The 25,484-nt window shown below is 40.1% G+C and overlaps 1 protein-coding gene across 1 annotated transcript in view; it reads right to left on the bottom strand.

Annotated features, from left to right (window-relative positions):
- LOC141148238 (guanylate-binding protein 3-like) overlaps nucleotides 1–25,209 on the bottom strand; it is a 54,058-nt gene extending 28,849 nt beyond the window's left edge. The window contains exons 1-5 of the mRNA XM_073635491.1: nucleotides 24,993–25,209; nucleotides 24,696–24,894; nucleotides 16,743–16,870; nucleotides 7,809–7,918; nucleotides 6,374–6,561 (exon numbers count right to left, since the gene is read on the bottom strand). Coding sequence (XP_073491592.1) covers nucleotides 6,374–6,561; nucleotides 7,809–7,918; nucleotides 16,743–16,870; nucleotides 24,696–24,882 — 613 coding nt within the window. The 5' untranslated portion in view covers nucleotides 24,883–24,894; nucleotides 24,993–25,209. The remainder of the gene's footprint in view (nucleotides 1–6,373; nucleotides 6,562–7,808; nucleotides 7,919–16,742; nucleotides 16,871–24,695; nucleotides 24,895–24,992) is intronic.
- Between the last annotated feature and the right edge of the window lie 275 nt (nucleotides 25,210–25,484).

The following is a 25,484-nucleotide window of genomic DNA, read 5'->3' as shown; positions in this document are numbered from 1 at the left end:
AACAATGCGTCATGAATGAAAGCCATTCATGACAGTTCAAATGATTTCTATTACAGTGATCATCACTGTAACAAGCAATCACAGTGTGAAAAAAAAAACCCTGATCATCCCCCAGAGTAGTACAGTGTCACTATGGTTATATCAAACTACTCTGATGGCAGTATGTAAAAAAAATAAAAATTAAAAAATTAAATTAAAAAATGATTATTATTTTTTTACATACTGTCACCAGTCAGTATCCCTGATTACCGCCACACCAGTTATATGAAGATGCTGTACAGTATGTTAAATAAATGGTGAAAAAAAAAAATTTAATTTCCTAATTTTTCTAAAAATTGGGACAAAAAATTACAACTTCCAAAAATTTGCCATGCCTCTTACCTCTGATTCTCTATTTTCCAAAGGGGGACCATTTGAGGGGTATTTCCACTGTTATAACATTTTCGGTCTCAAGGCCATCAGTATATCAGGATTGATACATTTTTATTTTATTTATTTATTTCAGGTACTTATATAGCGCCGTCAATTTACACAGCGCTTTACATATATATATTATACATTCACATCAGTCCCTATACCCTCAAGGAGCTTACAATCTAAGGTCCCTAACTCACATTCATACCTATACTAGGGCCGATTTAGACAGGATCCAGTTAACCTACCAGCATGTCTTTGGAGTGTGGGAGGAAACCGGAGTACCCGGAGGAAACCCACGCAGACACAGGGAGAACATGCAAACTCCAGGCAGGTAGTGTCGTGGTCGGGATTCGAACCAGCGACCCTTCTTACTGCTAGGCGAGAGTGCTACCCACTGCGCCACTGTGCCACTATACTGTACCACAGTTTGTGGACTCTATTATTTTCACACCGACTAAATAATATACACTGATTTGGGTTATGTTTACCAGAGAACAGTAGCAGAATACATTTTGGCCTAAATTTATGAAGAAAGATAATTTATTTGCAAAATTTTATAACAGAAACAAAGAAAAATGTTTTCTTTCATACTTTTCGGTGTTTTTTTTTTTGTTAATATAGCAAAACATAAAAAAACCAGTGGTGATTAAATACCACCAAAGGAAAGCTCTATTTGTGTAAAAAAAGTTATAACATTTTAATTTGGGTACAGTGTTGAATGGCCGCGCAATTGCCAGTTAAAGCAGCGCAGTGCTGAATAGCAAAGAGTCCTCTGGTTGTGAAGCTGAACTGGTTAAACCCAGGCTATGAAAAACTCTCATTACATGCTATAAAACAGAGTGTTTATACTCACAAAATCACTAAAACATTTTTTTGTGTGAAGAGTATAATATAACTGGTTGATCCTGTCTTTAGCCGTCCCTCCCATCTTCTCTGTGTCCTCATTGCAGGCTGAGATTGTTTAGACCAGGTGGTGTCCTCTACTGAGCATGCTCATATTTCAGTTCCCTTATAAAATCTTAACTTCCTCCTTTTTTCCTATCTGTGCAGCCCACATGACTAGAGTCACACATGTGGGCGTATACACTGCCCTACCTTCCTCCCTTTAAATGTTTTTTTCTTTTTTTAGTCATATGGCCAATACAGCAGCAATCAGGGTTGGCCAGCAGAGATGGGCCGAATGACCCGCTGTTCGGTTTGCGGCAGAACTTTCAAAAATCACAAACGTTAGGAACCGAATAATGAAACCTATTGAAGTCTATGGGACTCGAACTGAAAAAATCAAAAGTGCCTATTTGAAGGCTTATAGGCAGTAATTAAGTAAATAAGTAATTGGGCATACAGTGGTTATGGGGGTCTGGGTACTGCCCTGGGGGATATGTATTCATGAAAAAAAAGTTTGTAAAAAACATAATTTTTAAATGAACAGTGATATACTGATGCTTAAAGTGAAACCATAAAAATGTGAAAAAACAATAAAAATGAAACATTCCTTTAAATATAGTGTTGGGGAAAGTGCTGCCTGTAAAGTGGCACATCTGTACCATGTATAGAACCTGCTGCAGAAATAATTGCATTTATAAAGCCAAAGAAATTATATGTTCCCTGCAAGCTTTCTTTATTTTGTAAACAACGGCTTAGGGAGCCAGTCTGTATGATGAGGCCACAATGTACAGTAGTGCACTGGGAACCAGATTAGAGATTTCTTGGATAAATTCTGGTGTCTCTTTCACAGACTTTGGATAGAAGTAACAGGCGCGGAAAAATTAGTCTTTGGGTGTCGGAGGTGTCTTCACACTGTAACCTTATAGAGGTACTCTTGATGAAAGCAAGAATTGGCCTTGCTGTCAAAAATTTAAATGAGATGCACTTGTCAAACAGGTGTGGAAAAATTGGTCCTTGGGTGTTAATTGTGCCCATGAAATCTACACCAAAAATGTTCTTCCAGATGAAATCAACACCCACAAAGCTAGGCAGCCTGGACAGTCTTTCAGAGGTTCCAGATCCAGAAAGCACTTAAACAGCAACATTGGCATCTGGGGCATGATAGCTGCTGCTAATCCAGGACTGATTCATTTTGATAAATGCCAGCCAGTCCACAGAGTGTGTGGACAGACGTGCTCTCTTATCTGTCACAAAACCTCTGGCAGCACTGAATGCCCATTCGGAAAGCATGCTGAATGCAGGGCAGCCCAGAAGCTCAATTGCATACTTGGCAAGTTCTGGCCAGTGGTCTATTCTCATGACCCAGTAACTTAGTGGATTGTCAACTGGAAAGCTCTCCATGTCTGTTTTTGTCCCTACATAATCTCACAACATATGATGCAGATGCTGCCAATGGGATGTGAAAGCTGATAGCCATGGGCGCTGAAAGCTAAAATTTTTTTGATAGGTATCACTGAGAAGCTCCCTTCTGCACCACTCCTCTCTTGATCAAAAAAAGCCTCAAAACTACGTTTTCCACGAGATTGTAACCTACCAGAGTTGGGAAAGGTGTTAAATAAACTCCTCTTTAAGGTATCATCAAGAGATTTCATCTACTGCTCCCTCTGTGGGGATGGTTGGAACAGTGGTCAAGGAGGGTTGCCAACCAATAGTGATCCTTCTTAATGCCACGTATTCTCGGGTCCTTTTGCAGGCTTGGAAGAATGAGGGAGCCCATGCACCGCTAGTTTGCAGAGGCATGAGAAGCAGACTCCTCTGGGTCAATGAGGATTACAGTATCTGGAACTGCCTCCTCCCAGCCACGTACTCTCAAGGGTTCTGGGGATGGAAAACCATCTGTTAAGGGTTGATGTATGTCTTGCTCTGCTTCACTGCCTTCAAAACTGCCAGAATCCTTCTCCTCCTCCCTCTCCTCTTGTGTGTTCTTTGGCGTTGCAAGAATGGTGTCTGCATAAAGTGGGCCTTGAGAACAAAGGAAGTCCTCCTCTTCCTCCTGCTGCTCTGCCTCTAGTGCCCTGTCCATATTGCCACAAAGAGTCTACTCCAGCAGGAACACAACAAGGATTGTGGCTCTGATGTATGCATTGTCACAGCTCACCATCCTTGTGGTCTCCTCAAATGGTGACTGTACAGTGCAGGTATCCTTTATCAGCAGCCATTGGCATGGGGAAAAAAAGCTGAGCCGGTCTGAGCCTGTAATTGTGCCATACTCACACAGGTACTCAGTGACAGTAGCCGCTGTAGCATTGCCAAAGTTCCACCTGGTCACAAATCAGGCAGTTTACTGGCAAGTGGAATTCCAGCTGAATTTCAGTCAACCAAGCACTGGCTGTGTTTGACCGCCTGAAATGGCTACAGACTCTGCTGGCCTGCTTTAGCAGATCTTCCAACCCTAGGTACCTATTTAAGAAATACTGCACTATGCAATCAAGGACATGTGCCAGGCAAGGCACATGTGTCAAATTTCCCTGTCTAAGGGTGGACAGGAGGTTTGTGGCAATTTGTGCACACCATCATTCCTGGCTCTAGCTGGCATGCCGTGAACCACCTCTGGGCCTGCCCGTGCAAAGCTGCAAGAATCTCTGCTCCGATGTGGCTCCTGTCCCCTAGACAGACCAGATGAAGTACTGTGTGGAACCTTTTAACCTGACTCATTAAATAGCCCCTTAATCGCTTAGGGGGTACTTGTGGTTCATAGGACAATTCAGCAGAGGAGGGCATGGAGGAGAAGGAGGGGGTAGAGCTGACAAATCTCACATCATCCCCACTAGCTGTATAAAGACATGGTGGCACAACAAACTGCAGCACTGAGCCCTGTCCTGCATCCTTCCAAGTTGCAAGCAGAGTTACCCAGTGTGGTGTGAACAAAATATATTGTCCCTGACCATTCTTGCTGGACCATGTGTCAGTAGTAACGTGGACCTTATAGCAACTGGGAACCTGCCATTGTGGTACAGCACATTCTGAAAATTCATGAAAGGGACAGAATCCACCATACGGAAAGCCAGGGGCTTTGACAAGCTTGAATTTAGATGCTGGACGTGTGGGTGGCAGTGACCGTTTTTGTTTTTTTTCTGCTGCAGCAGATAAGGCAGATAAATTTGCCTGCTATAGTCTGCAGCTGGTGGTGTGCTACTGGCAGACATGCTGCAAGGACCTAGGACACCCTGCGCTATACTATCATCCCTGTCAGTGGAAGCCGATGAGAGGTCATGAGATATAGCGGGGTTAAACCAGAAAGATGAGGAGTGAGGAGGAGCAGAATTGTGTCCCTTTTGTGTGGCTTGGTTAAATGCCTTGTCAAGCATGTAGTACCCAAATGGCTGGTGTTTTTGCCATGCTTAATGTGCTTGAGACAAATTGCAACAGTGTGATTGGCTGCATATGTGCTAAAAAAGGCCCAAACAGCTGAGCTGTGGGAAGTGAGCCAGGAGATATTAGCTCCACAATCTGGTGGAATAGGGTTGCTGCTCTCTACTCTTCCATGATGGCTGACTCGTTGGTGTTGTGCCTCACCCTCACTTTTACCCTCTGCTCTATTTGGCACCCAAGTCGCGTCAGTGACTTCATCATCCTTTCCATGCTCATTATCACTGGAGACAACTTGGCAATACGCTGTGGCTGGGGGAACATGACTGCCAACTTGTTGTTTACCAGTGTTCTCCCCTCTCTGAAGGGTTAACGTTCCTACCTTCCTCAACCTTAGAACCAGCATCTGAATCAACTAATGACTGTGCAGCCTCAAGGAGCAAGTTGCTAACGCTGTGTTCAAATAACTCAGCTGACTCCTCCATGCCCGATATTGGGGCTATGACCAGAGTAGCGGTGGACAAGGAGGCGGAGGCAGAATAAGCAAATCTGGCAGCTACAGTGGACTGTGCACTAGTCTCTGTCTGGGTGATGGAGGATAAGGAGGATAAGGATGGTTTAGTAAGCCAGTCCACTACCTTCTTTGCATGCTGTGGCTGGATAGCACGGGTAACATCACTAAACAGATGAAATTAAATGATGCCCTGCCTGAGGATGGACCATGTCCACCTTTGCCTGTGGACACATACGCTGCTGGCCCCCTCCCAGTGCCATAGGAATGTCTGCCTCTCCTTGTTGGTCTCCCAGACATGATAGGGGGGGGGGGCGCTTATTAACAAAATGTAAAAAAGATGTGGAAATGTGTACGAGGATGCACTTTAATCAATGGAAAGTGGTTTTGGAGCAATTAACTTGGGTACTCACTACACAGACACACTGCACTGACACACTACAATATACTGCAGTAAAACTGCACTGACGCACTGCAATATACTGTGGTAAACGTGCAACAACACACTGAAAAATACTGCACTTAAATATACTGTACTGCGTTAAACAGGCACCTACACACTGAAATATACTGCGTTAAATGTGCAGTAATGCACTGAAATGTACTGCGTTAAACATGCAGTAATGCACTGAAATATACTGCGCTACACATGCAGTAAGGCACTAAAATATACTGCGTTAAACGTGCAGTAACACACTGAAATATACTTTGTTAAACCTGCACTAACGCATTGAACTATACTGCATTAAACGTGCAGTAATGCACTGAAATTTACTGCGCTAAACATGCAATAAGGCACCAAAATATACTGCATTAATCGTGCAGTAACGCATAGAAATGTACTGTGTTAAATGTGCAGTAACTCGCTGAAATATACTGCGTTATGCACTAAAATATACCGCAGTAAACGTTCAGTAACGTTCAGTAACGCATGGAAATATACTGCAGGAAACTTAAAATATAAAATAAACTGACACTAAAGTAAAAATTAATGGGCAAACTACACTCAGGCTGCATTAGATTCCCACCAAAGTGAAACTCCTACACTGGAGACTGTAGAAATATGGCTACATTCAAGTCAATGTAATCTCACTGCACAGGCAGGGCCAGAGCAGGACCTAAGGAGTTCCTGTTTGTCTTGCTATGTAGTTGCTATGAAATTTCTTCTATAGTTTCTGTAAAATAACTCACTCTTTTGTGGTGCCAGCGCATTCTCCAGGTACTCATCTTCAGTGATCTTCTTTCCATCACACTCCAGCTTAAGGACAAAATCTCTCACTGCCCAGATAAAGATGGGGAAGTGTCTGGAGAACTCATCCTCCTCATCTTCATTGTCTTTAGATTTCACCTTAATCAAATCAGCCAATTCACTCACAAAACTGTTAAAGGTAAGTAAAAAATATTAAAAAAATTAATTTTTTTATTTTTTTAATTCAGAAGATAATTTTCAAGTTTTGTTTTATGATTTAAAGGGTAAGTTCACCTTTTTCAAAAAAACTGCCTATGCTGGAAATGGGCGTCTGTAGATAATAACAAACTGTGCAGCTTTGACCAAAGTTGAATAACGTTCTAGATATAGGTGTAGGCTATTTACATACCTCATAAAGCCTGACTGAAAAACTCCTGGAGGTTGCATCATTCCGTCCTATCTTGTTGCTAGGATGTTGCTAAGAGGCTCCCAGTTGAAACTTTTCACCTTCATCATCACAAAAATGAGCTCTCAAATTCTGAGCTCAGATCTATTGCATCAGGGGAAAGAAAGCACATGTGAGGGGGTTTGAATAAGAGAAAGAGCTTGCTCCTGTGTTGGTGGGGGTGAGCAGTAACAGCTGGGAGTCTCTTTGCAATGTCCTAGCAACAAGCCAGGACAGGATGATGTCATCTCTGGAAGTTTTTTGGTCAGGCTTCGAGAAGTAAGTTAATAGCCTACACTGATAGCAAAGGCATTATTTAAAGTAGAAATATAGGCAATGTTTTTTTTTTCTATTTTGGATAGAGTAAGGGAAGTTATAACCCTGGTCAGACATTTTTTCGCCATCTGTGTCTCTGAGCCAAACAGGAAGTGAGAGGAAATCCCTGAAAATTAAAAAAAATCCTTGGAGACCCCTGGTCACCAGAACTAGTGTCCTAATTGGAAAAGTTCCCCTCTATTACTTTTCTGGGGACAACCCAAAATTTGGGATTGTCTTTTACTTGCACTTTTAGGCTGACTTCACACCTAATACCGATGCGGCTCCCAGCAGGGGTCCGGTGCATCCTGCTTCACCGTTACAGGTCTGATTTCAGCCCAAATTTTTGGCTGAATTCAGACCTGAAACAGACCAAAAGACGCACATGACTCCTGTGCAAATTTGCACCGGAGCCGCATCGGAGATATGTGAACCGGCTCCAGAGAGCGCCGGTCAAAATCTCCTGCTATTGCAAATAGGATGCGTGGAACCCACATCCAATTCGCAATGGTGTGAACCCAGCCTTAATGATAATGGTACAAGAGAAGAAATAGAGATGGGGAGTCTCCGTAATGGGATACAGACAGCAATAAAAACTGACAGATGTTCTAATCACTCTCCACTCAATCCAAAACTAAAAAAAGTTGATATTAATTAATGAACAGGAAGTATAATACCGTAGTTTCTCAATGGCGTCCTCGTCGATTGTGCCTTTGCTGTTGTAGACCAGAGTGCTACTCAGAATGACAGACAGACAGAAAATATTCAAGTCATTTCTCTTGTCTCCCTGTAAAATAATATTGGACTTTATCAGTGTGTGTCTAAAATAATGGCTACCAGTGCCACCAAATATATTCAAATCTGAACAATAAAAAATGACACTTGGGGATGGGAGGTTTATACATGGGTGGTATTTGTGCATCTGACCAGCTGCACATATATAGCTCTGCTTTGGACAATCAGAAGATTGGCTCATTCATGTGGGGAAGCTCTACTGGTTGAAGAAAACTTTTGCCAAAGCCTAATAAGTTTTAGGTCACCACCAAATATCTTTTTTTGCCGGCAAGTATGAGTACCGATACTTTTGGCCAAGTACTCACCTATACCAAGTACTGATACCTTTGCGGTGTGATTTGAGCCCATGCAAAATTAATTGGGCTCAAACTGCAATGCAAAAAATTGCATTTGATTTGAACAGGAATGCAAGCGATTCTTGCCCGAATCACATGTGGTTTCCCCCACCACTCCTGCGTGATCCCAGTATAGAAAGACAAGGAAGGGCCATCTAAGAAGTGCAGCAATGGGCAAACAAACAGTTTAATAAAAATGTTATCACAGCTCACATGTTAAAAGTTCATTATTAGGGAGGGGGGATTTACTAAAACTGGTGCCCTCAGAATCTGGTGCAGCTGTGCATGGTAGCCAATCAGCTTCTAACTTCAGCTTGTTCAATTAGGCTTTGACAATAAAACCTGAAAGCTGATTGGTTCCTATGCAGAGCTGCATCAGATTTTGCACGCTTTAGTTTTAGTAAATCACCACCAATACTGTTTATCCTGCATGTCAAATCCAAAACCACAGCTGCTTGCGGTGCTTACAGGGCTGGAGGAGATGTTGGAAGTTCCAGGACCCTTGTGGGTATAGGGTGGAATGCTGTCAGCTTGGGGGCAGACCACTTTTACAGGGCTGTCTTTATTACTGATTGCACCCTGGGGAAACATTTCTATTTGCTGGCAGTGCAGGCTCAAGGGGCAGCTGCTTTGGACACCACAACAATAACTGGACACGGGGCAGCTGCCCCTTTTGCCCTGCGTTAAAGACAGCCCTGCACCTATACATTTCCTCCAGCCCTGTAAGCGTACTTTTAACATGAGTTGTGATAACATTTTTTAATAAACTGTTTGTTTGGCCATTGCTGCACTCCTTAGATAGTGATTCCCTGTCTTCCTATACTGGGATCACACAGGAGTGGTGGGGGAAACCACATGCTATTCAGACAAGAATTGCACCACATTCCTGTTCCAATCGTATGCGATTATTTTCAGTGCGGTTTGAGACAATTTATTTTGAATGGGCTCAAATAGCAACGCAAAGGTATCGATTTCGTGTATTGGGACCATTTGCATGAGTAGCTCATTCATTTTGTATGGGCTCGAATTGTACCACAAAGGTATCAGTTCCAGGTATCGGGAGCATTTGCACAAGTAAGAGTACTTGTGTAAGTACTCGGTATCAGCATCGATACCAATACCAGTATCAGTGCAACCCTAATCTCTAGCTTTGCACACTTGTATGATGTATATGATGGATCGAGAACCTCAAATCAGCAGAAGTGCCATCCAAGGGAACATGCATGAGACTACCACACTCTTCATTATTGAAAGAGTTCTTTCTCTTTTTTTTTATTGGTTCATAGATTTTATTAATGATTATAAGTGGTACAAACATACAGTGGTCCAGAACAAGAACTCAAAACATGTAAATAACATTATGGCAGCATTACATGGTTGTAGAAAAAAAAAGATTCAGACGGACAAGAAGAAAAAGACGTGGGGCTAGCATAGAAGAGTCTTAATGGCAGTCAAATGAAGTCAAGTGAGGAGGGGGGTATTCTACAATACTGTGTTCAGGCTACACCTTAGAGGGGTAATATCGGCTGCCATTGTGTGTAAGCGAAAGGAATAGAGAGTTAGGAGTGTAAAGTAAGGGGAAATACATGAATGAGGAAAGGCCAAGAGAAGAGGGGGGGGAGGGAAGGGGAACCCCGTGTACCACTAGAGGAAGCCTGAGACGTGATGTTGAGGAAAAGCCAAGAAGTTGCTGATCATGGGAGCAAGAGGGATTCATCAAAGTTAGGTGGAAGATAATTTCATGCTGTGTTGACTTTTTAAGTGTAAATCAAGCATATTACTTTGTTATAGGTATTGTCAGTGTTTCCATATCATGTTTATACTGTTCAAATATTCACTGTTTTAGTTTTCAATAGGAGTTCTGTAATTTCTCAGGTTGCCAGTAAAAAATGTGCTCTGCCAGTAATTTGTCCATGTTTTGTCAGTACAAAATGCTGCGGGAGGTTGGCAACTCTGCTCTCACCCATTGGCTGATTGTCAGTGGTGTGGGCTGGATCCATTTTTTCACTATGTGTTTTCGTGCCAAAAATAATGCCTCTTGCAAAAATATCTTGATATATGTGGACCAACTCTCCTCTTGTAGTATTCCCAATAAACATACTTCAACTGTCTCCACAATTGGTCTATTTATTACTTTTTTATAGTTTATTCACTACTTGTTTCCAATATCCCCTTATACTGCCACAATACCACATCAAATGTAGGAAATCTGCACCCTCCTGCCCACATCTTGTGCAGTTTGGTGCAGACGTCCTCCTCATTTTATACAATCTATTTGGATCAAGGTAAGTCTGATGTATTATATTTAGCTGAATTATTCTATTATTCATTGCTGGGGATACTTTCAAATGAGAAGAGCAATTTTCGTCCCAATCCTGGTCGGTCATATCTGGAATAGCTACCTGCCATTTATCCCTTGCCCCCACGGGTTGACCGCATATTTTACCTTCTAATAAGTGTGAATATAATTTGGATATTAAACCCTTTGATCCCTGTGTTTTCAGGATCCCTATAAGGGTGTATTTAGATATTTTAAATTCCTCCCCTCCAAACTGTGCCTGTAATACATATCGCAGATTTTTATAAAACTGTCTACCTTTTTTCTGTTTCCAGAATTCGCTATCCTCAAATACCTCTAATGCCGTGTACACATGACCGGTTTTGCCGTCGGAATAAACTCTGAAGGTTGTTCCGACGGAACTTCGACGGAATTCCATTCAAGTCCGACTGTCCAGATCGAGGTGATGTATAACACGTACGACAGGACTAGAAAAAGGAAGTTCAATAGCCTGTAGCCAATAGCTTCTGTCTCGTACTTGCTTCAGAGCATGCATAGTTTTTGGTCCGTCGGAACAGCATACAGACGAGCAGTTTTCCCGATAGGAATTGGTTCCATCGGAAATATTTAGAACATGTTCCATTTCTAGGTCCGTCAGAATAAAGTCCGATGAGGTCTACACACGATCGGAATAGATGATGAAAAGCTTCTGTCTGACTTTTTCTGTCGGACATCCCGCTCGTGTGTTTTACTGTTCAATTGTTGGGTTATTCCACAAAGCAGTTTCTGGCGGGATATCAACAAATCCGGTCAGTTTTTTTGCCACCTTCCACACTGACCTTGCCAGCATCAGAAGGGGAATTTTTGCTCCAATCCTCCTTCGATTCAGTTGTTTCCAGGCCCACCAGAAGATCATATACCTGCATCTTGCTTAACCACTTCATTACCAGGCACTTATACACCTTCCTACCCAAGCCAATTTTCAGCTTTCAGTGCTGTCACAATTTGAATGACAATTGCGCGGTCATGCTACACTTTAGCCAAAAAAAATTTTTAAATTTTGTTCCCACAAATAGAGCTTTATTTTGGTGGTATTTGATCACCTCTGCGATTTTTATTTTTTGCGCAACAAATAAAAAAAGACCGAAAATATAAAAAAAAATAAATTTTCTTTGTTTCTCTTAAAATATTTTGTAAATAAGTAAATTTTCTTCTTCAATGATGGGCACTGATATGGCTGCACTGACAAGCACTGATAAGGCAGCACCGATGGGCACCGATGAGGTGGCACCAATGAGGTGGCACTGATGAGGTGGCACTAATGGGCACTGATAGGCAGCACTGATGGGCACTGATAGGTGGCACTGGAATGCAGCACTGATGGGCACTCATAGGCGGCACTGATGGGCACTTATGGGTGGCACTTATGGGTACTTATGGGTGGCACTGATAGGTGGCACAGATGGTCACTGATGGTCACTGATAGGTGGGCACTGATGAGCATGGATGGGCACTGATAGGTGGCACTGAAGGACACTGATGGGTGGCACTGATTACACTGGTGGGTGGCATTGCTGGGCATCACTTATTTTTTTATTTCTGTAATGGTGCCAGTCAGTGCCCATTTGTGGGCACTGATTGGCATGTATTGGGCATTTTTTTTATATGTGAATGGCCATGGGGTACATACCTTGCCATCCACATGCTGGGGGCTTCCCTGGTGGTCCTGGCGGCCTCCCTGGTGGTCCAGTGTGGGCATCTGAGGGGGGCTGTGCTGATAAACAATCAGCCCAGACCCCCCCTGTCAGGAGAGCCGCCGATCGGCTCTCCTCTACTCCTGTCTGTCAGACGCGAGTGAGGAAAAGCCGATCAACGGCTTTTCCTGTTTACATCGTGATCAGCCGTGATTGGACGCGGCTGATCACGTGGTAAAGACTGACACACCGCACCACCAATCGCCATGATGAGCACCCTACGGGCGCGTGGCGGCTGTTAACCTGCAGGACGTCATATGACGACCAGTCAGGATAACTGAACCACCGCCCGGCCGGGCGGGAAGTGGTTAATAAAGCATTTCTTGTTCCTGCGTTACCCACGCTCTTAAATGTTTTAATTGACCTGCCATATAATATAAATACATATCTGGCAGTGCCAATCCTTTGTAGTGATGTGAGCTTTAGCTTACATCTACCATGCGCCCAAAAAAACTTAATAATCTGGGAATTAAGTTTTCTAAATATCTGTTTGGATATCATTACTGAGGAGTGTGAGAACACATATAGACACTTGGGTAATATAATATATTTAATCAGCTGTATTCTTTCTGCCATTGATAAAGGTAGCTTTATCCATAGTATTAATACCTAAACCAGATAAAGACAGAAGTGATTGTGCATCGTATAGACCAATCTCACTATTAACTATAGATTACAAAGTGTTGACAAAAATATTAGCCAGGAGGCTTAATGGGGTAATTTTGTCTATAGTTAATGGAGATCAAACTGGGTTTATGCCAGGAAAATCTACCTCAAATAACATAAGAAACATAGCAAGAGACTCACCCCAAAAATTTGATATCAAATGGGCGTGTTGGAAACATTATCAAACAACATCAGACTATGCTCTACTTTACTCCCAGAACCATTAAAAGATCTGACTCAGGATACCCTGAAACATACCACTGAAAACACATAAACCGCCTAACTATCTTTCAACATTACTTCTGAACCTACCAGGCCCATCGAACCACTAGATGCCCATAATGCTAAGCAGCAAACATGGGCCTCTGGGGATCCCATTCAGAGGGGGGAAGCAAGAGATGGCTGCTGCTGCTATTGCAAAATCACAAAACTCTCCCAATTCAAATATTCCCAACAAATATTCCCGACCATCCCTGTCCCCCCTATATCCACTCTGCATCCATATACACCCAGGTCATCAGCCCCTTCCCCATACCTAAGATGACCTACTTAGAAATGAATAACTCATAACTTCCCCCACCTCTTCCCCGTCTACCCCCACCCCCCGATAAACCTGCTATCAACAAATTGAACAGGATACCAATGACAACACACACCACATATGCAATATCCCAAGCTATTATTCTACTACCAAAACATGCCGTGATACACAGGACAACCTTCTAAGTGGAGAAGATCCCCGAATATCCCCAAGGGGGTTACACATAATCACACACCTTAACTCATGACAGTTACACCTCTAAACACGGTTTGTTCACTAGACAAGACGAATAGGACATGGAAACCTTTACAGACCCACAACCCCAACAGGTCTAGAATTGAAACATACAAAAGATCTGTTCAATCACACATAGCTCGCCATGACATATGGGGATGCAATGTAACTTTGAATTTTTGACTGCCTGTTCTCCCTGTTATAGATCATATTGTCTCTGTACAATGTGTATGTTCAATGTTTTATGTAACCTCACCTATGTAAACAATAAAAACTTTTTTGAGAAAAAAAAAAACATAAGAAGAGTGCAAATAATGGCACAGCTGAGGGAGTTTATCCCTGTGACGAGTGCCTTGGTATCTCTGGACATGGATACAAAAAAGAAACAGCACTCAAAATGCATCATCCGTAAATTTGTGAAGAAATAAATAACTCCAAAAAGGAAAACCTGTGGTCGGACTTTAAAGACACAACAAACAGTAGAAATATACAAAAATATTGGCATTTATTGAAATATATATATAAAATACAAACAACAGGGACATAAAAGAAACATTGATAAAAATCATATATACAAAAAACAATCTATATATGATATGAGCCCTAATGCGTCTACGCGTTTCATTGTACACTTCTTCAGGACAAATTTGGGGTTCAGTAGTTGCAAAGAAGAGAAAGGGGTCTCACTATCTTGCAAAAAGAATCACATATTAATCAATCAGTGATCGACAAAGTAATTTCCAACAAAGGGAAAAAGCAAGGTGGCGCAATGAGGTCAGAGAGAATCACCAGGCAAACAACACCCAGGAACCACCTGTAAATTAATGATCACGAGTGTCTAGGTATGATACTTTCAAACAGGGGATGCCGTATCAAAGTGAATATTCATAGAAGACCGGATATAATCATAGATTGTTCATATCAGAAAATATAGGAATCCCTCAGTCAGACTAAGAAATTTGGCTATATATCAAAGTTAATGAATCCAGATCTGGGCTGTTATCATCCAAGATAGATAAAGATACGGCAATGTAACGAAAAGATATGGCAATGTAACAAGAATATATTTCTATTATTTTCATTACCTCCATTAAGGATGTCTGAGCATCTCCCATATATAGTATAATATCATCTGCATATAAACTTATATGCTCACTCCTCCCTCCCAGCTCAATCCCTTTATAATTTTTAGATTGTCTAAATCTATTTGCCAATACTTCGATCGCAATGGCAAATAGTTGGGGAGATAATGGACACCATTGCCTTGTTCCCCTATATAGTCTTTTTGTGGGGGATAATAATCCATTTATCAGTAAATTTGAACATGGTTGTTTTTATAATATTCTTATCCATTTTCAAAAAGGAAGGAAAGGGGAAGGAAAAAATTGAAAACCCCTACTATCTATGTGTATATATATATCTATATATATAGATAGATATATATAGATATATATCTATCTATATATATATAGATATAGATAGATCTATATCTATATATATATAGTTATATATATATATATATATATATATATATATATCCCCCTCCCTTCTTTTTACTCCAATACTATTTTCATATTTAGTGTAACCTATATTTGTGTTACCAAAATGTATTATCTCAATGTCTCCTTTACTGTGTGATTCCTTCCCTGTTTCCCTTCCCTCCCTATGCACTTTTCCCTTCACTTCTCCCGTAACACCTTCCTCTTTCATTAATATGTGAATATTTCTGTGTTTCTCGTGACATCAACATCATCAAAATCTACATCAACTCAACATCAACACTTTTTTCATACCAAACCAAATTCTACACCACTAAACCACTTGTGCTCCAAAAAAAACAAAAAAACTAAACCCATATATTTTACCTCAGTAGCAGGTACTACGCAGGATACTGACGGAGACTCAGGCTGGTCTTGGAACTCCCGATACTCACATTTGACCGTGACAGCGGAAGTCACGCCCTCGTGTAACTTTATTTTTAACTGCAAGAATACATAGGGTGGGGGTCTTCCAGGCCTTAGCAATAATTTGTTTAGGTGCTGTTGTGATCTACAGGAGGAGTTTGAATTGACGCTGATTCAATTTTGGCATTTTTTAGATTCGGAAGCACAACAGCAGGGTCTGGAGATAAGGGTGTGTCAAAGATTGTGAAGAGTATGTTAAACAAATCAGACCAGAAGGCTTGAACTACTAGGTGTTCTCTTTAATTTTAAGTGATAATTCTCAAGTGTAGGTCTGTAGGTCCACCATTAGAAATCATGGGACCTCATACAGCCTACCTGATATTGCCAGAGATGGTCATTTCACTTTATCTCTATGTTAAGGCAGCAGGATGCAGAACTCTATCAGGACTGGGGTTATGCTTGCCACAGTTCAATTACAGTGGTCACCCTGTGCAACAAACTTACTTTCACACCGCACCAGTGTATCCACTCTCCTACACATGCAGGGGAAGGAAGTTTGGAGGACTGGCCCAATCTGTCCTACACAGCACACAACCCTAGGCTGAGGGACATTTACTTTTTTCCAGATCTTGTCAGGTGGTATGCGTTTTTTCTTGCTTTTTGCCAACATGGTTTCAGAAAGATTCCAAATGGCACACACCTGTCAACTGATCATAGCCTCCCCAGGAACAACCCGTCACCATGGCAACACTAGCAGCGCCCAAATAATTGTCAACATTTGAAAATAATTAGGAGGGACACCTTAAAGAGTTAAAGAGGAAAAATGCTTATGGTTTTTGTGGGGGTGTGACCAAAGTGGGCTGGACCCTTAAAGTGTATGTGACTATACAATGTATGGCTTGTAGTGTGGCACCTTTACCTGTTTGGTGTATTTTTAGACAAAACATGAGCTGGGGAGAAAGTGAGAGTAAAATAAGTCCTATCATCAAGATTCTTCCAGACTGAATGACACTGAGCTGTAGATGGGTTTTAAGACCTCTTCAGTGGATAAGATAATATGTCTCAGGTGTGAAGGGTCATGGAAGGCAATTAGTTATGACTCACCTTCTCTACGTCACCCAGGCCTTCTGTATCCAACAAAACCAGTGTATGGCTCTCCTTAGTGGGGTGGGGAACACACCACATCCAGATACCTTTGGTTTTCGATTGCACTGTGGCCCCCAGTTCAAAACCTGCAGCGATAAGATGGATTAAAAAAAAAAAATATATATATATATATATATATATATATATATATATATATACAAATATATGTATTTCAGAAGGGATTGCTGCACAAAATATCTTTATTGGAAAAAATTAATCAAAAAGACATCAACCCGACATCCTTAAAATCAGGCATACATGATATAAACGTTTTCGGGCTATTATAGATCGCGCCCTTCCTCAGAGAATCATGCCTATCTAATGAGCATAAATGTAGTAGTTTATATAGTCCACTAATAATTAATTAAAGCGAACAACCAATTCATCTGGAATCGATCATACAATCAATTAAAGTCTCAAAATGTATAGTCAAGATTGGATTTACTGTGATCTTGGAATCAAAGGTCACATGCGGGAACACAAATAACGCTCACACCTTGTGGGATATAACAATCAAGAATCCTAAAAAACTAAATTAACAAATAATCAATTATCCCAAAACAAAATATTAATGTATATCACAATGAAAATAAGAATCAAACAAGAAGTAAAATGAAACCCAAAACATGAAATAAAAACATAAAATAAAAAAACACAAACCTAAAAAAGGAGAATGAAATAACCATCATTGTGCGATCATCTGCGTGCATCGATACATCTATGTAACCCCATACATAAAATATGCATAGAATCAGATAAACGACCAATGTCACACAAATGAAGAGGTAATATAAGCATTCATAAATGTCCAGCCGATGAATCCAGCTAACTTCTCTCTTCCTTAGAGCCATTTCCCTGTCTCTCCCGCGTCTATTTTTGGAAATGCCGTCAAACCACCATAAATCTTAATTGGGACACTGTATGTCCCTGCTCGACAAAATGTCTAGCTAGGGGAAGTTTGACAAGTTTGTCCCTGATTGAATACTTATGATGGGCTATGGGGTCCTTAACTTTCTGTGTGGTCTCCCCTACATAAAGGAGACCACAGGGGCATTTAATAACCCTTTCATGACTAAGCCTATTTTTGAAATTTGGTGTTTACAAGTTAAAATTCATATTTTTTGCTAGAACCCCCAAACATTATATATATTTTTTTAGCAGAGAATCTAGAGAATAAAATGGAGATTGTTGCAATATTTTATATCACACGGTATTTGTGCAGCGGTGTTTTAAACGTAATTTTTTGGGAAAAGGGACATTTTCATGAATTTTAAAAAAACCAAACAGTAAAGTTACCCCAATTTTTTTGTATAATGTGAAAGATGATGTTATGCTGAGTAAATAGATACCAAACATGTCAACGTTTTATAATTGCACGCACTCGTGGAATGGCGACAAACTACGGTACCTAAGAATTTCCATAGGTTACCAGGTTAGAGTTACAGAGGACGTCTAGTGCTAGAATCATTGCTTTCACTCTGACGATCGCAGTGATACCTCGCATGTGATTTGAACACCATTTACATATGCGGCTGTGACTTCCGTATGCGTTTTCTTTGCTGCGCGAGCTTGCAGGGACTGGGGCGCTTTAAAAAATGTTTTTTTTCCTTATTTATTCTATTTATTTTTATATTTATAAATTGTGTTAAAAAAAAAAAATTATAACTTTTATTGCTGTCACAAGGAATGTAAACATCCCTTGTGACAGTAATAGGTGGTGACAGGTAGTCTTTATGGAGGGATCGGGGGTCTTTTAGACCTTTGCACTTCAAAGTATTCAGATCGCCGTTTTCGGCTATTCTGAATACTGTGTATTTTTTTAAAACCGGCGCCATTGGCAACCGAGTAAACGGGAAGTGACGTCATGATGTCACTTCCGTGTTTACGATTAGGATTCTGGAACAAAGCTGCCCATGGCTTCATTCCAGCTCGCCCCCAGCCGCCAGAGGCGTCCGATTGGTTCCATCCGGAGGCCCGGTAAGAGCGGCGGTAGGGGGCGGGATGGGGGGCGTCCCCTCCCGCTCCTCCGGTATAACAGGGAAGCGGCTTTTAGCCGCATCGGTTGTTATACCAGGAAAGCCGATCGCCCGCTGTAAAAAACGATACCAGCATGATGCCTGCAGCTGCAGGCATCAACCCAGTATAACCCCGTAAAGCCGAGTACGCACATCTGCGTACGCTCAGCGGGAAGGGGATAATATACACAATATAGGACGATTGGCAAGTATAGTGTTCTCTAATTGGAAACTTCTTCCTTCTATCATGCTTGAGCATTGTATGCAACAGAGGCATGGAAATGAACCGTGTTTTTAGGACCTAAAAAGGTTACGCGGGAGCTTGGTATGGAATATTAACCTGATTTCATTAAATTGTCATGAGTCGTCCTTCCTCGTCGATATGGCAGGGGGGGATTTCTAAATTCAGGCACCGAAGGGTAAGCACTGTGTAAAATAGACCAATGTTTCTTAATGATGTTATTGATCTTATGTGAAAAAGGGTGAAATTGTGAGGTGAAAGGCATTCTGTGACCCAAGTTTCTAGTAGGTAGAATATCATTATTTATATTAATACGTTTAGAATGAACTAGATCTGCAGGATAACCTCATTGTCGCAGCCTGTCTTCCATCTCATTTAATTTAGTGTTACAGACGTCTGTTTCACTCGTGATTCTGGTTACATGTTTTAATTGACTACGGGGAATAGATTTAAAAACCCCCGGAGGATGAAAATGTGAAAATAGCAACAATTGATTGCGTACAATATAATTAAAAATTTCAATTTATTAAATTACAAATAATAAAAGATGTATATATAGATACAATTTGACAACAAGGCAACTTGGAAATTGTTGCAAGACAACATATATTCTAAAATGACAGTGCGTAAAGCCCGCATGAGTAAGTGAAGGCCAGTTGATGTACTTAAGGACGTTAGACTCAACAGTTTTGCGGCATATATTTCCAAAGGGTATATACCAAAAAATACAAAGTCATGAAACATAAAATTGGAGTAATTCAAGTTGTATAAACACACTCACCAACCACTGCCCAATCGGGCGAGAACGGCACTTGTGAGATGCCCAAGTCGAGCGATCTTGCAGCAATTTCCAAGTTGCCTTGTTGTCAAATTGTATCTATACATACATCTTTTATTATTTGTAATTTAATAAATTGAAATCTTTATCTATATTGTATGTTTTCATGGGGTACCGCAATAGTCCACATATTTTCTTATGGGAAGGTAGGGATTGTTTGGAGTAGTCCTTGCTACATTCTTCCCAATCCCCTTTAGTTTCAATAATTGATTGCGGTCAGTAGGGATGAGCCGAACACCCCCCTGTTCGGTTCGCACCAGAACATGCGAACAGGAAAAAAGTTTGTTCGAACACGCGAACACCGTTAAAGTCTATGGGACACAAACATGTCATTTTGCTGTCAGACTGTTCTAAACACGGGAAACATGCGCCCCTTTACAGGCATACTATAGACACCCCCCAGCTACGAAATTTAAAGGGATATTATACTTTTATTGTTTGACTTTAAGCATTATTAAAATCACTGCTCCTGAAATAACGGCCCGTTTTTAAAACTTTTTTTTGCATTGATCCATGTCCCCTGGGGCAGGACCCGGGTCCCCAAACACTTTTTATGACAATAACTTGCATATAAGTCTTTAAAATTAGCACTTTTGATTTCTCCCATAGACTTTTAAAGGGTGTTCTGCGGCATTCGAATTTGCCGCGAACACCCCAAATTGTTCGCTGTTCGGCGAACTTGCGAACAGCCAATGTTCGAGTCGAAACATGAGTTCAACTCGAACTCGAAGCTCATCCCTAGTGGTCAGTAGGTTTTCTATATAAATCACTGACTATATGTCCATCCTTAATGGATAGAAGTGTATCCAAGAATGGAACAGCGTCAGTGTTACTCAGCATGTTAAATGTTAAACCAGGAATTAATGAATTCAAATAAAGATTAAACAAGGACAATGAATGTAAGTCACCAGTCCATATAGCAAAGACAATGAACCTGTACCAAGCTGTACAGTGCTCATTGAATAATGTACAATGGAAAATGAAAGCTTGTTCGATCATATCCATAAATGCATTAGCGTAAGGTGGAGCTACATTACAACCCATCGCTGCCCAGCAAGCTGTAAATAATGAATATCCTTAAATAGAAATACTTGATTTGGTTGAAGCCGTATTAGTGCAATTGTGACAGAGGAAATTGAGTACTGTTCGTGATACTTTTTTTATTTGCACTAACATACAATTTTTCAGGACAAGCTTTCGGGGTATGTCCCCTTCTTCAAGGTCCAAGCAGTACTGATTTACACATTTTTAAGCAGAATGTTAAAGAAGAAGAATAAAAAAAAAAAAAAAAAAAGAGAAAACCAATCTGGTTTTCTCTTTTTTTTTTTTATTCTTCTTCTTTAACATTCTGCTTAAAAATGTGTGAATCAGTACTGCTTGGACCTTGAAGAAGGGGACATACCCCGAAAGCTTGTCCTGAAAAATTGTATGTTAGTGCAAATAAAAAAAGTATCACGAACAGTACTCAATTTCCTCTGTCACAATTGCACTAATACGGCTTCAACCAAATCAAGTATTTCTATTTAAGGATATTCATTATTTACAGCTTGCTGGGCAGCGATGGGTTGTAATGTAGCTCCACCTTACGCTAATGCATTTATGGATATGATCGAACAAGCTTTCATTTTCCATTGTACATTATTCAATGAGCACTGTACAGCTTGGTACAGGTTCATTGTCTTTGCTATATGGACTGGTGACTTACATTCATTGTCCTTGTTTAATCTTTATTTGAATTCATTAATTCCTGGTTTAACATTTAACATGCTGAGTAACACTGACGCTGTTCCATTCTTGGATACACTTCTATCCATTAAGGATGGACATATAGTCAGTGATTTACATAGAAAACAAAGTATGTTAGTGCAAATAAAAAAAGTATCACGGACAGTACTCAATTTCCTCTGTCTTAAATAGAAAGAAATTTTCCTCTAATACAATAGTCAATAATTCAAGGAGAAACGAAATCTGGGCAGAAGTGTATTTTTTGGAATCAATCAGCAAACGTTTGCAGGCTTCTATACCTAGAATATGTGGAATAGCTGTATATAAATTGGCAATGTCCCATGTGACCAGCAATGCATCAGATGGAATAACCAAAGATTGAATTTTATTTTAAAAATCCTGGGTATCTTTTATGTATGAGCGAGTCTGTGTAATCAATGGAGTTAAACATTTATCAAGATATTTGGCCAAAGGCATAGTTACTGATGCAGTGCTGGACACAATGGGTCGGCCTGGGGGATTAATGGAGTCTTTATGTATCTCTGGGAGCACATAAATGATCGGAGTCACGGGATGTTCAGGAATTAAATAGGCTTGTGTGTTGACATCAATGATGTTACTTTGTACTGCTTGGCCAACCACCTTTTTAATCCTATTCAAAACACGTGATGCGGGATTGGTTTCCAGACGTCTATACACCTTGGGATCTGCCAACTGTCTGTGAATTTCCCTCTCATACTGTATGGTATTCATTATCACTATTGAGCCGCCTTTGTCAGCCAGCTCGATGGTGATTTCTTTAAGTGCGGCCAAGGAGGAAAGAGGCATAATTTCATCTTGTGTCATGTTTTTTGGAATAAAATTAATAAGTGATCAGCGCAACTTAATATTATAAATATAGATGATTTAGCACTGTGCATTAATCTGTGCAAAAATTGCTAAAAAAAATGCAACTGTGCAAAAAAAACCTAAAGATGCTGTGCAAAATTGCTATGTGCAAATATGAGCTTGTGTTCAAATAAATCAATACCAATGAACGCTCATGGCGCTGTGCAAAATACAAATATGAATCTGTGCACATAAGATGATTTCAGTGCAAAAAAATTGTTATTGATATTTATATAATTTTTTTGCACGGAAATCATCTTATGTGCACAGATTCATATTTGTACTTTGCACAGCACCATGAGCCTTCATTGGTATTGATTTATTTGAACACAAGCTCATATTTGCACTTAGCAATTTCGCACAGCATCTTTAGCGTTTTTTTTTTTTTTTTTTGCACAGACATTTTTTTTAGCAATTTTTACACAGATTATCGCACAGTGCTAAATCATCTACATATATTTATAGCATGAGCATTCATTGGCATTGTTTTATTTGAGCACTAGCTCATATTTGCACCTAGCAATTTTGCACAGCATCTTTAATGTTTTTTTGCACAGTCGCAATTTTTAGCAATTTTTGCACAGATTATTGCACAGTGCTAAATCATCTATATTTATAATATTAAGTTGCGCTGATCACTTATATATTTTATACCAATTTAGTGCACTCATACACTTTAGATCTAGCTGCAATTTATCAGAGTACTATATTATACATTCACTTTGAGGGCGCAACGGACCTTGCTTACATTTATGTTTTTTGTGATCCCTCCCATTATTACTATGCAAAAAATCATTAATGTCCTCGTCCACTTTGCTGATGAACAATTCAGCTGCTGCACTAGACGTAGGGGGAACAAAGCCACCCATAACACTGACGCTGTTCCATTCTTGGATACACTTCTATCCATTAAGGATGGACATACAGTCAGTGACTTATATAGAAAACCTACTGACTGCAATCAAATGTTGCTATTTTCAAGTTTTCATCCTCCGGGGGTTTTTAAATCTATCCCCCGTAGTCAACGCGTAACCAGAATCACGAGTGAAACAGACGTCTGTAACACTAGATTAAATGAGATGGAGGACAGGCTATGACAACGAGGTTATCCTGCAGATTTAGTTCACTCAGACTGTATTAATATAAATAATGATATTTTACCTACTAGAAACTTGGGTCGCAGAATGCATTTCACCTCACAATTTCACCCTTTGTCAAATAATATCAATAACATCAAAGGGTTAAATTCTGATTCTGACCTGTACTTATTTCTTTGAACTTTTCATGAGTAGTTTAATGAATTTGTATATTTAGTGAACCATCACATTTAGTTTTCTACATTTATGATTGCTTATATTACCTTTTCATTTGTGTGACATTGGTCGTTTATCTGATTCTATGCATATTTTATGTATGGGGTTACATAGATGTATCGATGCACGCAGATGATCGCACAATGATGGTTATTTCATTTCATTCTCTTATTTTAAGTTTGTATTTTTTTATTTCATGTTTTGGGTTTCATTTTACTTCTTGTTTGATTCTTATTTTCATTGTGATTCACATTAATATTTTGTTTTGGGGTATTTGATTGTTTGTTAATTTATTTTTAGGATCACACCCACAAGGTGTGAGCATTTGTTGCGTTCCCGCATGTGACCTTTGATTCCAAGATCACAGTAAATCCAATCTTGACAATACATTTTGAGACTTTAATTGATTGTCTGATTGATTCCAGATGAATTGGTTGTTCGCTTTAATTAATTAATAATGGACTATATAAACTACTACATTTATGCTCATTAGATAGGCATGATTCTCTGAGGAAGGGCGTGATCTATAATAGCCCGAAAACGTTTATATCATGTATGCCTGATTTTAAGGATGTTGTGTTGATGTCTTTTTGATGAATTTTTTCCAATAAAGATATTTTGTGCAGCAATCTTATCTGAAATTCCACTATATCGAAGCCCGTGGGAAGGCTTGATTGCTAAGCACAATCCACTGTGACTGATGTGCACCTTAACCCTTGGACCTTTTCTCTCTCTCTCTCTCTCTCTCTCTCTCTCTATATATCTATGTATATATATATATATATATATATATATATATATATATATATATATATATATTTATATTTATTTATTATACTGTACATAAAGTATTAATAACAAAATATCTTTGCGCCTGACCCCTTAGCTCACCTCTTTGGGCTTTAGCCAACTTGTTCATCAGGTAGGACTTCCCTGTGCGGTACATTCCTACAATTCCCACCACCACCACCGGCTGATCTATCCTGGACAGGATGCTTGCAGCCCCAGGATTGACTTGGAGCATACCATCTTCACGGTTCTCAATCAGGCACACTGGAGCCTCCATTCTGATAGACATTTTTATGAAGACCTAGGAAGAATCCACATAAGTTTGTTTGTACACAGGCAATTTGCAGCACAACCTGAATCTCCTGATTGAAACTAACCTCTACCCAATTGTATACCTACCTATTTACTGGTCTGCTCAGTAGCAAAGAGCTCTTCTTCAAATTTGTATTACTTCTTGTAAGTTATTCACTTAGATCCAAGAAAATGGCTTCAGGAGCAATGACCGGTTCACACGTTGTTTAGCAGTATTCTCCTCGGTGTCTAACAGCATTATCAATGCTTGTAATAGTTAAACGGGGATGTGTGTAAAAAGGAAACTGAAAGCAACGATAGCATAGAATAATATGATTGTGGGCTCTTGTTAACCCCTTCTGCTTGCTAAACACACAGAATGCCTCTTTATTAGGACTGTTGTGTCACACTTGCAGAACTCAGGGGTAGACCTCAGTTGTGAATGCAGATGCTACTATACTTATGCGGCAATCTATACATCACACTAATGCCACGTACACACGACCAGACTTTCCTTCAGAGTAGACTCTGACGGTCTTTCCAATGGAGTTCAGATGCAGTGCCGCTGAAACGGACTTGCCTACACACGATCACACCAAA

The sequence above is a fragment of the Aquarana catesbeiana genome, linkage group LG06 (genome assembly GCF_042186555.1).
Source record: "Aquarana catesbeiana isolate 2022-GZ linkage group LG06, ASM4218655v1, whole genome shotgun sequence".
Taxonomy (NCBI): domain Eukaryota; kingdom Metazoa; phylum Chordata; class Amphibia; order Anura; family Ranidae; genus Aquarana; species Aquarana catesbeiana.
Note: the sequence above shows the minus strand (reverse complement) of the source record. Positions and strands in the feature narration are given on the sequence as shown.